The 18,413-nt window shown below is 34.8% G+C and overlaps 1 protein-coding gene across 1 annotated transcript; it reads right to left on the bottom strand.

Annotated features, from left to right (window-relative positions):
- Positions 1-239: 239 nt before the first annotated feature.
- On the bottom strand, positions 240-17,947 carry LOC129922363 (solute carrier family 25 member 36-like). Its single transcript, XM_056008192.1, has 7 exons — positions 17,806-17,947; positions 14,945-15,184; positions 14,725-14,802; positions 8,108-8,208; positions 7,598-7,664; positions 3,649-3,986; positions 240-2,683 (listed from the first exon to the last, which is right to left on the bottom strand). Exons 1-7 carry the CDS (start codon positions 17,844-17,846, stop codon positions 2,481-2,483), a joined length of 1,068 nt encoding a protein of 355 aa, XP_055864167.1. The 5' UTR covers positions 17,847-17,947; the 3' UTR covers positions 240-2,480.
- Between the last annotated feature and the right edge of the window lie 466 nt (positions 17,948-18,413).

The following is an 18,413-nucleotide window of genomic DNA, read 5'->3' as shown; positions in this document are numbered from 1 at the left end:
AATCAACCAATCAAATTTAAACTCCAGTAGAAGAAAAGATTAGGCACACTCTCTGCAAAGCACCATCTAGAATGAAGTGTAACCCACAAGGCAAGAGAAAGAGGGGGCCCTGGTTACACCTGGAAAAAGAAAGAATGGCCCAGAACAGGGGGCTATGGAGATATATTGTTGGCGACCCATAGGGGTGACGGACTGTAATAAGTGACTTGCACAAACTGTGAATAAAAAAAAACATGTAGTTTTGTTTTCTTAGCCTTTAATTTTAACAGGCTCATTATAATATTTGTATGTAACACTAATCATAACAAAATCCCTCAATTCCTCACATTTCTGGGAGAATCAAACACAACATATATACATCACATGACACAAGAACCGAGCTCAATCTAACCCACCCAACTCCAGCTAGCACTCTCAGACACATTCAAGTCTCACCAAACCAACAACAATGTACAGCTGCTGTTGTTGATTTCTCAAGCACAGCTTCGAAAGCAAAACCTTTCCCAAGTGTGTCCAACACACTTTGACATAGGAAAGGTTTTATATCAAGTACACACTAAAAATATGACAAATTCATCATGAAAGTTTCTGGGCAAAACAAACAATAAGAAAATGTAACAGTAAATACAATGTACAGTGAGTCTCTCAATATTCTATAAATAGTTTTGGTTATTAAGCTAAACCAAAAAAAAAGACTACTAACAATTTTGTTTATATTTTCGTAACACAAAGTGACTAGAATATTTCCAGTTCACACTAAGTCAGATACTGGCTTTACATCATGATTGAAGTCACCATTAGGAAAGAATGGGTTTAATTCACACACAAAATACATTATTTCAATATTTTTTTACATTTTCTGACTGTATGGTGACATTTGGACATGCCTTAAGAAATTCTTAATTTCTATATATCGATTTAAACAATCTATATTTCCCCGAGTTCTAAATGAATTTAACTTGAATCTTCAGGTATACATAAAAATAATCTAATTGCAAATTGTTTCTGTCTAATATAAACATAATGCCTGAGGTAATGGAAATTACAAAAAATAGTTATACATATTAAAGTACAAAAATAAGGCAGTTTTTTTAAAGTTTGAACATAAGGTAGATATTCCTATCTTTCTCCACAAGTTCTAGAATGAATTTATATCAATGTCTTAGTGACAAAATAGAATTCTATATTAGTTACACTGTGGACAACTAAGAAACTACAAATAAATTATCTCATTACAAAATCAACAACCATATAATGGACTTAATTCAGAAAAACTTTTTAAAAACCCACTAACCAAATAAAAAAAAATATGACTATACCCAATGCCCTAAATCAAATTATCCACAAAAAAAAACAAAACAAGTAGCTCACATCAAATCTGTCAAGTTTTGAAAAAAAAAATAATCTTTTTTTATATTTAAAATTATTGTTTCACTGGACAAGAGCACATATAAATTAAAAAAAAAAATATTTTTTTTTCACAAAATTGTTTAAACCCCAAAATAGACACCTAACAGTAAAATGAACATTATATTTATGCCTAAAATGAATTATTGAAATTTTATAAAGTGAAAAATGATCCAGAGAATACTGTACCTCCAATGATAACAAATAATTATCTGGTCAAGTAGAGCAACTTGAATTGAAACAACAAAGTCATTCTAGACTAAATCTGAATACTGATTAATAGAGCTCCCCATTCAATCTACACAATCTATAAATTACACCCTAATAAACATCAACTACATGTTCACACGCTTAATTTTAACACACATCTAATCAAACCCAGGGTTGATATAAAACAACATATGATTGAAACATCAGAATTTCTAGAAGCCAGATATTTAAATAAATCTTCCTCCATTCCCAATTCAAATCCCTTAATTTTGCTACTAAAACCAAATTTATTTGACAATTCCGACCCCTCATTCTTCTACATCAGGTCTAAATAAGGCAACATATATATAAGGAACAAATATTAGAAATATTCAATCTAACATTTATACACACTTTTGTTAATTAAGAACTATATTGCAGGTTTTAATCATAACTTACTCTATCTCAACCCTGTTGGAATATAACCTGAGCATGTTATATACATATATACTTAGTAGAATATAGTGTACATTTTGAACAGTATTGCTGTAGTGAGCTCAGTTAAATCTAACTTCTTGATAGCTGCTAATTCAGAAACAATACAATTATGTAATCTTCAAAGCTGAAAAAGTAACTTCTTAGACACTGAGCCAATAGGAAGCACTCAACAGCAGGCAGACACTTCATTTGTACGAAAAAATGTTCTCACAGTTTTCCATTTAAACAGACTACCAATCAGAGTGTAGTATCCTTATGCACTAGAGCTCTTGAAGTACAAGTCTTGCGTGAATCTGTTGAACATTATTTGAACTTTTTTTTTGTGTGTTGCAGCTAAAACAAACAGTCATGCTCCAGATGAAATGACCCAGACGCTACAGTCAGATCTAATCACTCACAGGCATCAAGGCATGCACCACTGCTTCATACGTTGCCATGACAATAGCTGTGTTAGGAATCTGTCGAATCAATTGAGTCCCTAGCCCTCGGTAAAGTCCTGCCCGTCCTTCTTCCTTGAAAACTAGGAAGAGTGTTTGGAAAAAGGAGTTGTAACGTGAGCCTTCCTCTCTCAAACGAGTCCTTGCAACCTCTGAAACGACATCAAAGTATTTCAGTTCTATTATAATTATATAAAGTAAAAGTCAAGTTCCCCTTTCAGACCCTGTTGTCTATAGGGCAGATGATGTAAAAGTCATCTGTTTAACAAGGTTAACGAGGGTGTCATGTGGCCAGCACAATGACCAACCGCTTTTACTTTCCCCAACTAATGTCAGGGCACCCCAAAGATCCCGAAATTAAAAATTCCATTCTTCACCAGGATTCGAACCCTGAATCCCCGGTTTGGAAGTTAAGCGATTTACCCCTCAATCACTGCGACTCAATTCTAATTATACAAGATAATGATACATTTTTTTTAAAAAGTTCCTCAGAGGTTTCAAACTCTTATAAAAAACATATTTATTACCATTCCCAAATCTCCAAAATTATTGAGGATGTTATGAGGTCAGCACAATGCAATGTGTGATCAAGTGACATAAATGCTTGGTTGCATATCAAAAGTTTAAAGCCAGAATCACACTGACGTGTTTGCTGAGCACCTAAACCTGCTCCTAGATACCAATCACCAGTTTACTATTGCTATTTTTTTTATTGAATTGGAACCAAGAAATATATTTTATCTACTCAATGTTTAAAATTTAATGACTTGCTTAATTTTTTTTTTAAAGTCTGTCAATACCAAACTTAATGTTAGAGATTGCATAATTTTTAACTTATTAAATTTCTGATTTATTTGTACAAAGATAAAGGTAAAAGAAAGCTACACAATATTTCAATTAAACCTTTGTATTTAATTATCAATATTTCCCCAAATGGGCGCAGATCAATGAGTATAGCTGGTGTGACTTGCTAGTATTTCCATAAACAGAATTATTTTTATGACTTAGAAAATCTAATTTTTATTCTTGTATTTTAGCTAGCAAATCTATTTTAATATTGATCAAATAGATGTGGGGCATGGTGGTTAAGTGGTTAAGCTAACTTAGAATGACTCACCATGTGGATAACACAAACATGTGGCACATGTTTTGGAGCAGGCACCTGCAAGCATGTATTTCAGGTAGTCTGAGGTCAGGAAAGTTTCTTTGCTATAATCAATATCCCCATCAATGTCAGGCTCGACAGAATCTTCCAGCCTCTGATTGGCAGCAGCCAGCCTGTCATGATTAGTCTTTTGTTGAATGTGGGCCTTGATGGCCTCATAAATGACCAGATGGACCACGGTTTCACTGACCCCAAAGTAGGAAGCACTGATACCTTTGTAGAAGCCCTTGATGCCACTCTGTTGGTAGATCCTCCTGATACATTCCCGACATGTAAGCTTGTTCTCTGACCTAAACAAAAATTTTTCAAAAAATATTTCAAATTTAATTTGTTTTCAATAAGAGATACAAATAAGAGCAACTCTATCTTAAAATCTAGATGTGAATCTGAAACAGTGTGTCCATATGTCTCAGGTTTATATAACAATTTCTAAAACTGAGGGTGCTGCTAACATGCAGCATTCAGAGGACACATTTGATTGAATCCCAAAATGTTCATGGCAACATAGCCACCTTCTCAATATGTCTTGGTCAAACTTTCATGACTGAAACTACTATCTGTCTGTACCATCACTGTCTTCTTGGCCCAATAAGCTTTTATCTTCAGGGTCCAATTATCTGCTCTATTTTTGGAATCATTAAAAAGGAAATTGCTTCTGACTTCTCAAAGATAACTTGTTACAAAAAGACTTCAGCTGGCTGGTGAGCTGGGTAATAGAATTATTGTTCAGAAGTGCCGTTACTAAAACTTTGCATTTCATTCATCTGTTATTTAGATTTGTTTTATCCAATCAACAATACATACACCCAGTTCTAAATATTTACAAGGGACCCCAAGTTACTGCATTATAATACAACTTATTTCAGTGTTGTGGAGGGTGTGTGCAGGTTTTTGATGTATCGATGAGTAAAATTATGGCAAATCTTTTATTTGTATAGGCTGAATTAAATCTTTTAGACCTTGCTGGAGATAGAAAATGTGTCTTTGTTTTGAGACAGAGTTGTTTCTTGTACCTTGCTGGAGATAGAAAATGTGTCTTTGTTTTGAGACAGAGTTGTTTCTTGTTTAAATTATCATTGTTTCACTTTTGTTTCTCTATACATCTTCATTGAAGCGAAATCTGTGCATATATTGACAAATTACAGTTATGTTCACTCTTATTTAAAAAGAAGTTTGTACAAGTTTTATTCAAGTTCTGCATTTAGACTATAATACCTCTACAATGGTTTAGTTGGACTAGCTGTCTGGGGCTAGGACCATGTTTAAAACATTTAGCCCCCAACATTTGTGCACACAGGATCAAGAGCCCTCCAGTAGAAGTGTTGTTTTCTACTACAGTGAAGTGATGAGTTCTTTCTAGGTTCCTAACCTGACTTTGGTGTATTCAGTTACAAATATGCAAGTCTTACAATGTCTTGTTATAAACAGAAAACTGCCTACACAAGTAGTGTGGCTAGTTAGCACATTCATAACAACATCAAACTGAAGTGAATACCACTGCAGCATTTGAATCTTTCTATCCACATTCAACAGATAGTATCTCTTGCATCTCTCAATCTCATATCTTTAATTCAAAGAAGAAATAAAGCGTTGTTTTTTTTTCATGGAGTTGCTCAGGTGTGTCAGCCTTTCTCCCCCACCGCTGCCTGGGTGTCATGCCAGGTCAGGTTTTTATGTTGTCAGTTTACGTGACCTCGCGCGCATAAAATAAATACTTTACAGAATGGCGAACTCTGCTGTCTAAAAATAAAAAAAAGGAAGGTTACAGCTTCAAGCACGACTGCTTAGTTTCCTATCGCACGTGTATTTAAAGACAATATTTAAATCTGGTTTAGAATCTCTAGACGTAAACACGATTATTAACCCTTCACGGCGGTAAACACGCGCGAGTAAGAGCGGGCATTGATTGTACTTGGTTAGCCTTGACCTATTTCTCTACATGACAATAGTTTTGTGTCGAAGCAACATACACATTTGATGGCCTACGTGTGTCTACTCCAACACAAGGAATCCCTAACTTGTAAACAAATATATCTAACGGAAGAGACAAAAAAAGTAACGGGAGAAAATACAAGTGATTCATATCTAGCCAGCTGCCCTACTACACACATCTCTTTAGAAAACAAATGGCTGCGCTGGGTCAAGGGATATTACTCTCTAACACAGAATCGGCAGACGTGTTTACATCGACAAGTGCGACACAATATGATTTGATTAAGTCTTATGATTTGACTAAGTCGGCACACTTTACCACGATTTTCACCCACCCACATTCAAAATGCTATTTGTTTACCGATTTCTTTATCAAAAATTAATTTGATGTGTATTTAGTAAGATGAAAAACTAGATCTATAATTACACTCGTAGGACGTAATCATCTTTTTTGAAGTAACGTCTGTATTTTATGAGATAATTATTGACCAATCCGAGAACAAAGCTGGGCGAGCCGTGAGCTACTTTTCAAACTCTTAATGTCGGAGACGGGAATGTATTGTAGTTAGGGGGAGACAATGTCTCACCTTTTTCTACCTGTGTAGGCTAGAAACATCACTTGGCTCTAACGTGCTGACGTTGACCTAAGGTTACAGAAATAACCTCCTAACCTTGAAAAGCGAGGAGTCGAGATTGAGAAGTAGGGAACCAAAAAACACTACCTACACAATAAGCGGCTAATGCCAATAATAGAAGGTTTAACAAAAAAATAGTTATTTACATACAATTGAAGGAATATTTTTTTTAACAGAGTGGAGAAAGGCAACTAGCTAGCTGGTTCATAACCTACTTGCCCACCAGCGGACTACTGCACTATGAACAAGGTGACACGTGGAGGTGAACTGTCATGTTGACGTCTGAGCCAGACACATTTAACGTGAGGACTGGGAACTAGATCTAGATGTGTAGGAAATGAAAAGTAGGTCGGGTGTATGAAACCAGCACAGAACCACATCCCCTTGTTTGTTCAACACTTGATCTGATCTAGATCTAACTCGGTACCACACGCTCATACAGTGTTACACCAGAATGAAAGCATGAATATTATACCCAGAGCTGCGTTTATTGCTTCGCATAAGTACAGTATATCAGCCGTATTGTTTGTAAGTGTTGACTTGAGGTCAACAATGAAGTCCCGAATGAGGTCAAGTGACAGTACTTGTGGAATGTATGTATGAATAGATCTGCCAGCGAGTGGGCCACAGGGCGAAATGGGGGAGGGGCACTTTCTTTTTTTTTTATTATTATTATTTAATTTGTGGACTTTTAAAAAAAAAGTAACACAAGCTCTTACTACGGTGACTTAATTTACTCATCTCCCAATGTTGTACTTTATACATTTATTGTATTTTGGTTACTTTTATGTCTTGTTTAGTGCGCTCTGGTACATTTGTTAGGGATTCTTGAAGATTTTTTTTTTTTGAGCTGTCAAGAAACGCATATCCCTGCAAGTTCAATTTCAGTTCTGCAGCCAGATAATTAATACTTTCTGCCATATGGCCAAACACAGCCATCGCTACTAGGTAGACAGAATTAAGAATAAATGTTAACTGATTGGTGTGAGGAAGGCGGGGAGCAAGGTGGTTGTTAGGACAATTACAATCAGAGTTTTGAAGTTCACTGACGCAGAAAGTCAGGGTGCTGTGAAGACCAGCGCCAGTCTATTGGGCATTGACAATACAAAGAGTCAGCCGTAATATACCCCCCCCCCCCCCAACCACCAAATTAATTCAGTGTTATCAATCAATATTATGATTTAAGGGACATTGGGGGAAACTATTCAGGCCGGTTCATCCATGAGGTCTGACATGACCAAGTTTGGTTCAGTGCATGTTACTCTTCAAACTCTACCCATGGCACACACGCCCCCCCCCCCCCCCACGAAACACAGACTCATCTAAGTACTTACTTCTGATCTAGCTGTAACCTTGTTTTCACAAACCATATTGGATTGGTGCAAGTAGCCGCAGATACACCTGGAGAGAGAGAGAGAGATCAACATTCTAATCACTTTCAGAGGCAGACAAAACGTATGTATCAACTCTCTAAACTAAATTGTTTTCACAGTCTCTACACCACGGATAAGGAACATTCAAACTAAATTGATCTCAAATTAAATTGACATTGGTGCATGAACGAAATTTAGACTATTTTTTAAAACGTAATCAAAAAATCAATCTGGTAGTTGTCAACACAGACAAATGCATTAAACTTAATTCAGTTTGCAATTTTTTTGTTCCAACTAGTCAACAAAGATTGATCTAACTAAAATGTAAGCAATGTAGGTTTCAGCTTTAAGATATTCTTTTAAAATATAGGTGGCAGTTATATATTGTTTCTTTATTCTATGTTTACTAATCAACAAATGAATTAGGAACTAGTTGACTTGGGAGCAGTATTGTAGAAAGAGAACCAGTACCTGCTGCTATTGCTGAACACAAGTGAACTAAATGTGTGTCTGGAGTGATGACTCGGTTGAGTGCTTGCTTACAGTGGGCGTAGGCGCCGAAATAGATGGCTCTGAGGACACAGACGAGGTACACAAACATCATGTTTAGCAGACAAACTACACACTATAATGTACATGTGTTGCCTACGTGCACAAAACCACTCACTAAAGTAAGATAACCTCGTCGCGTGTGTGTATGTGCGCAGCAGACGTGAATAGGAACAACAAAACCAGACCTCTAGAAGCAGCAGACAATATCAGACAATATTTAAATATGTTATGAACACAAAATTTCAAGGGGGTACCGTTTCCATTAATCAAACACCTAAAAGTTATTTCATGCACATGTGGACAAGACTTGGCAGGGAGTTTTAAAAAGAAAAAAAAATCATTTAACACAAACAATCAATAACGCGACTGCAGATCTGCAGAATGTACTTATTAAGAGCTGTTCTATTTTTAAATGTTTTGAACATACGACTTTGACTTGGTTTGAAATTTACAGTCACATGCAATAACAACCCATATGTACGAAACGGACAACAACAAATAGAAAACAAGACGTCACGTGACCAGACGAAAACAAGACTCAATATATTGGCACACACTGCTGGCATGTAAACAATACAACTGGCGAGCCATGTTTTGAGACGAGAGGAGTGCGCAGTTTGGGGTGCAATATCCTGGGCCGAAATCTTAAAGCACACTATTATATTGCTATCGCCTTTATGTTTTATTAGTTGCGTGATCTGATGACGAAGCATGCTAAAATAAAAAAGTGCAGTCAGAAGAAGAAACGGTTAAAAACAACATAAAAAAAACAAAACAAAACACGATTGTCGGAAAAACAAAGAACACGTGCTACGCCAGAAGGAATAGGCTACGAAAAGTAGGTCACGTCTGCCTACACATCCAAGATAACATAACCGAGTTCTTAAACAGGCACAGGTTTTGGGGGGGGGGGTTTAATAGTGCCATTTAATGAATCATGAATGAAGAACAAACTATATGTAAGAATGCTTATGAAAACATAATACAGCTCGATCTAGATCTACTCTATCTAATGATACAACAGATAAAAGCGCTCTACCATTTGGCACGAGCAGGTCATTTAACGAGAGATAGACAAGATCAATATCCGATGTAACATTAGCCACCGAAAAAAACTGAATTTAGTTTAGATCTGACACATCTACAGGAGGTTGGGGGAGAATCCCTCCCTCAAAGAGCCTTCTATTGACTGGGTCAGAAGACAGACCATTTGAGTATGTGGCCAGCGACTTGCGAAGTTATGCAGTCACGACCAACAGAAAACAAGAATTACTAAAATCAGCCTTCAATGGGTTTCAAACGAGACCCCACGAGGCAAATTTCAAGAGCGGTCACCAGGCTCCCTGACCAGAAGCTTACCAAGACCCTCATCGGATAAAAATGGACAGGAAAACAAATTGATAAATGAACACTGAAGGGGACAATAGCGTATCAACGAGTGCAAAAAAAGTAAACATTACAAACTAGTTGTGAGTAAACATGACACGTCACAACACGAGAGTACAGTGGTCATCGAGAGAAGATCCACTGTGATGAAACACAGACGCATGAACCACGCATCCCCGACCAGACAGCACCGACTAGCAGCCACATGTCGGTCCATGGTTCGAGTCCTCGTAGGAGTCTATTTTTTTTCTAAATATTTACTTCACCACTGTACTCTAGTGCTGCCATTATGTTTACATTGTTACATGTTGTGTTGACTCATTGTTAGTTACAGCACCAAAGCTTTCCACTTATGTTTAAGCTGTAACTAGACTTACGATTGATTGGATGAAACATGCCAGTAACTTCATAATAAAACTAATAGACAATGCTAATTATAATAATATTTCTCCGACAAAGTGACTTTTCGCAATAGTTAACCATTCGCGCAAATATACATATAAAACTCCATGTATCTTTCCTTCAATGACATAATACTTGGAAAGAAAATTCCTTCCACTGTCCAATGACCGTAAAAAAAAAAAAAAAAAAAAAACTTGTAACATTAGCATTTTCCCAGGGACACACACACACACAAAAACAACAACAATTTATGTTAATGAATAACATGTTTCGTTTGCATAGCCTTGTATGAGTTAATTTTGTATTAAATTAGTACTAGACCAATAGATTTAAAATGTAACTGAAAAAAAAAAAAACAACTATCAAACAGAAGAACTTGGACTGTGTGGCCTTGCTATTGTCACGTATGGACTTGATGATTTAGGGCCAGTGTCGTGACGAGCCCTTCACATGGCTCTAAAATCACTTCTCAAAGGCTTGAAAGGTGCAATGACACACGACAGTGCTGGGAGGTCGACAACTAGGCACAAGCACCAGAATGTCCATACAGACCCCAACATAGAACACAGCGTTACTGCCTTATACTGGTATGTTTATAAACAATAAATACAAGAATGAGATTTACAGCTTAAAAACAAAAAGTCATCGAAGTGGTTCTTGTAAGAGGTAAAGCGCGATCCTGTATAAATATACAGGTACAGTATATTTATTTGCATTCAGTCCAATGGTGTACAACCTGAGACTGAACTTTTGTTCTAGTGCCAATACCACAGCACGTAGATAGTAGCCTCCACTCCAAACGTGTTCGCCACGATATCTGCGCGTGGATACACGCGATCCTTGTTCTGATGACAATTAGCTGCCCAGCTTCTCTAAGTCAGTCAAGGTCAGAACAGTGTGTACAAAATGATAATTCGAAAATGACGTCAAACACAAAAGAACGAATGGCTACAAAGACCTTCATGGCAAAGGCCCATCAAGGCCAAATTCAAAATCATCGACTGGGCTCAATTTTATGTCGCGAGATATGTATATAATTCAGCAGACTTGTGCAGGACTGATCCTGACACGCACGTTTAGGGTTCACTTTAAGCGTATCAGAAAGGCGAATGTCTACAAAATACTAATTGTGGCCATAAAACATTTTAAGCTAGCCTGTTGACAAGTAACCAGAATAGGGACCTAACCCTTACCCTCAACCAGATTCATGGTGCTAATTAGATCTGGGCGAATTCATGGATGTTCCAACAAGCGCCAGAATTTAAACCAGAGACTCTCTGTTCTGCGGCCAAGAGCTTTACCAGTCCCCAATTTTTCTTTTAGGCTTTCCTTAAAGAAGTCTTTTAAAAAACTTTTTGAATTGTATTTCAGTTGCGCGGTAGATTTACACCGAGAGAGACCTACAAGTTACGTCATTGCATTACAATGTAGCAGCAGATGTCCACGAGTCGGTTATATAGGTTAGTGATCACTACTACAGTTCTGCTCCCAACACTCCAACAGACGACTACGATCTATAAGTGTCTTAGTTTGGCTCTAAGCCCTAAGCCAAAAACTAGATCCATCACGTGTGACAGTATTGGTAGTGCGCGCGGAGTAGAACTCACATGCAGTAGGGGGCTGACCTAGACATCTAGACCAAGCCAGATGTTTTGTTTTTAATCTTACGATTTCAGAAGTAGGCTACATCGCCCAGGCCTAGAATAGACCTGCTTGTTATTTTTATTACGTTGTACTTCAAATTCCAGTGTCTGAAGGTCTTATGTGGGAGGCAAATGTTAACTACACACTAGTGAAAGAACACACTTATAAGCCACACGAGAGGAATGAACAATTCTTTAAAAGCAGACAGAACAAAAAATAAATTAAAAAGCTTGGATTTAGTCTAGATCTAGACTGAAGATTTCAGCTCAAGTGTAAAGTGCTTTTGAATGTATCGCTTCAACATAGCCACGCTTCAATGCAATGTTTAATAAAGAAATTAAAAAAAAACAGGGCCAACCTAAGAGATTTATTTTGCCCGCCATTATGTTAATGCAATCACTGACTTCCCGCTCAGAACACTGAACTCCCCTTCTCAAAAGTATTCAGACGAACCTTTAGTTTTAACCTTGATCAAAGGAGGCGTTGCTAAATATACATTGATAAGAGTTTCCACATCAGGGCCACAGTGAAACAAGGTAGCGAGGGGGAATAAAAAAAGGCCTACCACCAACAAGAAACATCGTGGAACAAAGTTAAAAATGGAACTGTTTATGAATTCCAATGTCCTCTAGCTCTAAGTTGAAAGATATTTAGATGTACCTAATAGCTAACAAAGATTGAGTAAATAATAACAAGTCATTTCCATGCTCTATATTTTTTACATTACATGGGTGATATAATAATGAAAATGTTTTATATTTTGAGACTTTTTTTAACAGAGAGCACTAGACAAACTAAAAACAAGATTACAAAGAGAGTTTGTGTGGAAACAAACTCAAAATCGGCCCCCGAAGTGGTCCCACCCAGGCAGGTAAAAAGGCAGGTTTCAATATTTTCAGAAAGAACATCAGAATGAAATTCTATCAAAAAAGAATGACAGAGAAAGAAGGTTGACAGATCTTGTGTGGTGCCCCAGCGGTCCAGCAGACCAAAGGATAGGTGAAAGTGAATGTGAAGTTAGATGTGAACCAGGCCTAACTGATGTCTTATAATGAATATAATATCTAATTGTTTTGTAAAGGGTCAATCTCTTATTGAAATCCTCAAGAAAAAAAACATTTCCATAAAAAAAAAATAGTTACATGTACTATATCCATTGTGGAACACTGCAGTTCACGCGATAATATGAAAAACTACTGATTAATTGTTGTTTTAAATTATGTTCAACTTATATGCTGACAAATATACTGTAGATATACTATACCCATACTGATATGATAACCAAACTAAATTATAAGATAAGAATATCATCTAACAGAGGACAAGCTGTGGAGTTAAAAGATGGCTCCTCTCCAGGACTGGGTGCATTTCATTTAATACAGTGATACCAAAAATGATACCATTTGATTAATTCACCAGACAGCAGTACCAGGTGGAGTAAGGCCATGGAGACAGATGCCATAGTGCAACATCTGGTTAGATTTGTAAAATAATTATTTGATAGCCCATTTCCTGTTTCCATCTAATGATTCAAACACATTTATTTAAGCCTTTGACCAATGCAAAGATACTTTGGCAGAAAAAAAGAAAATGTAGTCAAATAGTATTAGACAGACAACTAAAAACTGTTAGTCACAGTTTGTAAGAAAAGTGATTTTTAACAAAACTTTTTTTTTCTGGGATATCAATGTCACATGCAGGATTGTACTCTTAAAAATCATACAATGTAGTTGCTAGGTTCAAATATCAATAGACCGAGCCTTGACTTGGAAAATGTATCTACACTGATGACCACAGAAAAAGAAAGCCCCAAAATAGAAACCTCTAAAGTGTAACACTAAAACTCAACCGTCCATGTCATGTGTATGAGAAAAAAAATAGAATAGAAATAAGTCTAAAATCGTGTGAACATGTTCTATGCATGATTAGAGAAAACTTTTTAACAATTAGATATTTGAACTATTTAAATAAATAAAAACATCTTTTTAGACTGGATAGTTTACCGTGGTCGAGACAAAAAAAAAAAAAATTATATACAGGAGATAGCATAATTTCTTTAGAGTCAAGCATTCTGAAGGCTGTCCAGATATGATTTATGTAGTGTAATAATTGTTATAATTAACATTTACATTCCTTCTAGATTTTAACTTAGACTTAAATATAAACGAATGACTTCCCTACTGATGTTGAGGACACTAAGTGTGTAAATATTTCAGTATATAAGCTATACTTAAGTTATTATGAATTATACCATCTTCTACCTTCAGGGGACTGTTTCTGTTATTTCAATTTATTTGTTGTTGCTATAATGACTGCATTACTGGGGCTTAACTTCTTAATGAATGCAAGACCTGATTATATTATAACCAACTTTTACTATTTCAATAAGTCTTGAAAAAAAAAAAATAATAACAAGAAGGAAAGAACCCCAAAAGCCTACAAGCTAAGTATTTCCATTATTAATTAAAAATACATTTTATTTCTTACAAGCCTGTTAAAACTACAAATGATCCCAGTAAAAAATGTCTATTAGTAATGAAAAACAAACAAGAAATACTTAACAAAACATAAACCAATGACTCCCAGTGCCCACAAAAATCTGGTATCAGCAATAATTTTCAGTTAAGTATAAATAGGCAGTAACTTGAACTACTTTTCTGTTTGACTGAAACTGGGTTATCTCTCTCTTGGTATAATCCCAGCATTAACTCCTATCCCTCCTGCTATAAAATCTTCTTAATTCTTTTGTTTACTGTCTATACACCAGCTGAAGGGGGGTGGGGGAGGTAGTCATTTAGCTGTACTCTGACAGAAGAGGCAGGGGGTACATTTTTCATGAACTTATTGTAAGAGTTACAGTGCATATACTGGCTTTGAATGATGAAGTATTAGTATAGAAGAAAAGAAAAATGATAACCTATGCATAGACTGTCAATGAAAAGTAAAATCCTTGAAAACAGGTTTAAAGGAGGATAATAACCAAATAAAATACAAGCAAATAGGAGAGTGTAAGCATGTTAAATATCTCCCAGTAAATTATTACTGAAAAAAAATTTTTTTTTTTTGATCGAGTTTTTAAAAAAATGTATGATCCATGTACTCACCGAGACGGAGCTACTCCAACCAAAGTTGGTCCCAGACCTTTAAAGAGACCCTTAATGCCCTCAGTTTTTAAAATATGCCTGTTAGAAAAAAACAAAAACAACACATAATTCTAATGTCTATAAAAGAAATCTAACAATTTGTGCTAGGAAAAAAAAACATTATTAATGTGAAAACTTTGAACTAAAATAAAAAAAAAAAAAAAAATTTTTAAAAACTTACTTCAAGCAGCTAACAATTTGAAACTGGTGCTTCTTGTATTTGCTAGGGTCAAGAACTGCATCGTTGTGAACAACTTGACAGCCGTGTGTACATGTACTGATTGCCACTACTTGCTGGGATGGCAACAAACGCAGAGCAGCATGCACATTGACCTGAACAAAGGAGGACACTGATGATTGAAGCCTAGTTTTGACTACCTCAAGTGGACATGTCAACACTGCTCCAGTGGTTCCAGCCGTGCTTTTAAAAAAAGGAAATATGACCATGATAATATTATTACATTTCTATATTATTTATAGATGTGCGCAAAAAAATGTACACGATTTTTTATTTTCTTGTTAGTTATTAGACTCACCATATAATTAACTTTACTTATCCAGGTAAAAGTAAGGACAAAATGATTTTGTTTAGTTTTAGGCATTCATGAATAAAATATTTTTGATCCCGTTTTTCTGTCTCTACTAATGGAACAGACTACACACCCACAAAAAAAAAAGCAACTAAAACCATCATGATGTATAAGTGTAGAAGCTATGCGCTATTATTTAAGGGTTGATCATGTCACAGAAAATAATTTAAAATAAATGCACACAAAAAAAACGATAAAGATATCCAGGATCTTTTGTTAATAATAAAATCAATTTATAAAGAGACAAAGTAATAAAAACTTGCATCTTACCAAAAAAAATTTACAAATCTCTCTTTTAATCATACTTATAGATTCTATTTTTTCTCTCACCAATATAATGATTAGTAATCAATTTAAGATAGCTTGGCAGTGCTGACGAGTGTTACAATATTTAAAACTAGTTAAAAACGTAATTTAATCCCAATGTAAAGAAGATTGTATCTCAAAATTAGTTACGAAGTGAGTATCATGTTATTTTAATCATTTGACATATCTTGTTATTTCATCTCTCTGTTTCTACATTTATAAATATCTACATTAAAACTGAAATCTTTGTGAATTCAAAATTTATGACAAAAAAATAATGTTATACGCTTACAACTAGCTGTCTGGAGCTACAACCTAACACTACTCGAATTAACAGTTGGTTTGTATCTAATGAAATCAACCCAGTTAGCTAACCTTAGTAATTAAACCATTGCGAATTAAACATTTTTTTTTTGTTTTAATCTTTAGCTAAACCTATTTCTCTTTTAGTTTTGATTTACTGCAAAATTATTCTGATGTCTTTATGATATCAAACATTTAATTTAATATTTGGCAATATGTTTTATATCATTAAACATCTAGATACAAGTTACTTTAATAGTAATTTTTAACATACAATTTCTAGACTTTCTAATTTCAATTTTCAAAATATAAATTTAATATGCTGTAGCATGTCAAATAAAACAGTGATTGAAAAAGCTTTAAACTAGACCTGCCTGAAATAGTCTAAAGTAAATCTAGTGCATATAATATAATTGTTTACATATTGACAATATTGTCTAAAGAAACCATTCAGAATCCATATAGATCTATAAAGACAAAACATCAAAGTATTTTTTTAATCATGTCTCTTTCTCATACCCAGGAATGGAGTTAAATTAATCACATTATTTAGTCTACTATATAGACTAATATAGAAATATAGATCTATAGCTAATAGTAGCCTTGCTAATCTACAACTGTTCTAGATTTTTAATTAGATTAGAATTAGATCACATAGAATAGATATAGATTATAATTTAGATAGACACTATAACTAGCTAATTAGAGCACGGAAGGAAACTGGTTGCCTGGATCAGCCAGGAAATCAATGACTAAGCATAGTTTAAGTCTCCTATTAACTTGCACTGCTAGATTAACAGACACATGAATATCAATGAGCGAAGGACATATAGATCTATAGATTATTAGATCTAGATTCTAAGTCTTCCCTTTTGAAGAAACATTGATATATATATATCTGTAATTTACATGATAAGTTAACTATCTAACCTCTAGTCCTAGTTTTAAAGTTTAGATTAGAGTTATTAGAATTTATTAGATCATCTATCACAGTCAATCATTATTCTTTATCATGTTTTATTATTTAGTGATAATCTATATTATAGATCTACAACAACACTTGTGTTTATTTCTTGCAATCATGAATGACAGTCAATTTAAATATTATATTATAACAAACTCATCTAAAAAATAGTAAAATCTAGATCTCGATCTAAATCGATGTTTTAGTTACAATTTATCAAATTTATGTAATGTAATGACAGCAATAATGACTAATGATAATGTTAAATGTAAATCGTAATAAATGTATCAAGTTAGATTAGTACCTGATTTAGATTAGTTAGATCTCAAGACTCAAATCACTCAAGACCAAAACTAATGTTACTGTTACTCACTGTTAGTCACAAGAGTGACAAGACAGTTGAGTTAGTGTTAGATCTTGATTTTGATCTAGATAAACTAAATTGTCTAGATTCTAGAAAGTTACATAGTAGATTGTATGACTAGACCTCTGCTCTAGTTTAAGCCGTCTAATATTTAATAAGTAATATATAGATCTAAGTCTACTAGTTTTTTTTTTTGTGTGTGTTTTTTTTTGGTCTACAGGTTACTTACTAACCAAGAATCTAGAATAAAAAAATATGCAATCTTTCTATCAAGTTGTTAACTTAATTATGTAACCTAGAGCTCAGTAATGACAGTACAAAATCATTCATCATTCAGTTAAGACTGTCTGTTGTCACCATGACCAAGTTTACTTTCTCAGACTCAGTCACTCACTGTTATTAAAAGTATACTAATCCTCGACGTCCACGTGTTTAATATAAATCTAAATTATAGAGCTTTATTCTTATCCAAAATATGGTCTATGGCGGTGATAATGTTTGAATAGTTTACTTACCCTCCGGCAATTAGATGAATAACATTTTTATTAGATTCCATAAAGAATGTGTCCGTCCGCCATCAAAGTCAAACTCTTTTACTTGTTGTGATAAACTGAACATTGTACACATACTTTTTTTTTTCTTTAACCACCATCAACCAATCCGATTAAGTGTGTCTTGTGGCCTTGGTTTTCATTGGATGAACTCAATGACCTTTAACAACCATGCTCTGGATGCGTGCAAAAAACTACTGGGGGCTAAATATGTAGGTCAGCTATTTCTATTTTTAAATTACATCGGTGTTTTCCAGAGATAGCGTCATTTTATCATACCCTGACATCATAACGTGTTAAGGTCAAGTTGGACCTGAGTCAATGAAATCTGTTGTATTGATTTATTTTTTTTTTTGCATAATTCAAATCTAGATAGATCTATAATGTTTCACAACTCAAAAGATGAATTAAATTTATCTCGAGATGTCATAATTATGTTTGGGCTAGCCGCTAGTGCCACTAGCAGATGTAGACCTATAATTTATAATAATATATATTTATATTATAATTATAGGGTCAGGGCCAACCCAAACCATTGCGGGGCCCCATGGGAAACGGATTGCGCGAGGTCT

Source organism: Biomphalaria glabrata, chromosome 13, assembly GCF_947242115.1.
Source record: "Biomphalaria glabrata chromosome 13, xgBioGlab47.1, whole genome shotgun sequence".
Taxonomy (NCBI): domain Eukaryota; kingdom Metazoa; phylum Mollusca; class Gastropoda; family Planorbidae; genus Biomphalaria; species Biomphalaria glabrata.
Note: the sequence above shows the minus strand (reverse complement) of the source record. Positions and strands in the feature narration are given on the sequence as shown.

Excerpts from the sequence above, each read along its gene's own strand:
- LOC129922363 (XM_056008192.1), bottom strand. The coding sequence starts at position 17,846 with ATGGAATCTAATAAAAATGTTATTCATCTAATTGCCGGAGG. Across the intron at positions 14,803-14,944 it reads CAAATTGTTAGCTGCTTGAA|GCATATTTTAAAAACTGAGG; the intron begins GTAAGTTTTTAA and ends TTTTTCTAACAG. Across the intron at positions 2,684-3,648 it reads ATGTTTGTGTTATCCACATG|AGGTTGCAAGGACTCGTTTG; the intron begins GTGAGTCATTCT and ends ATGTCGTTTCAG.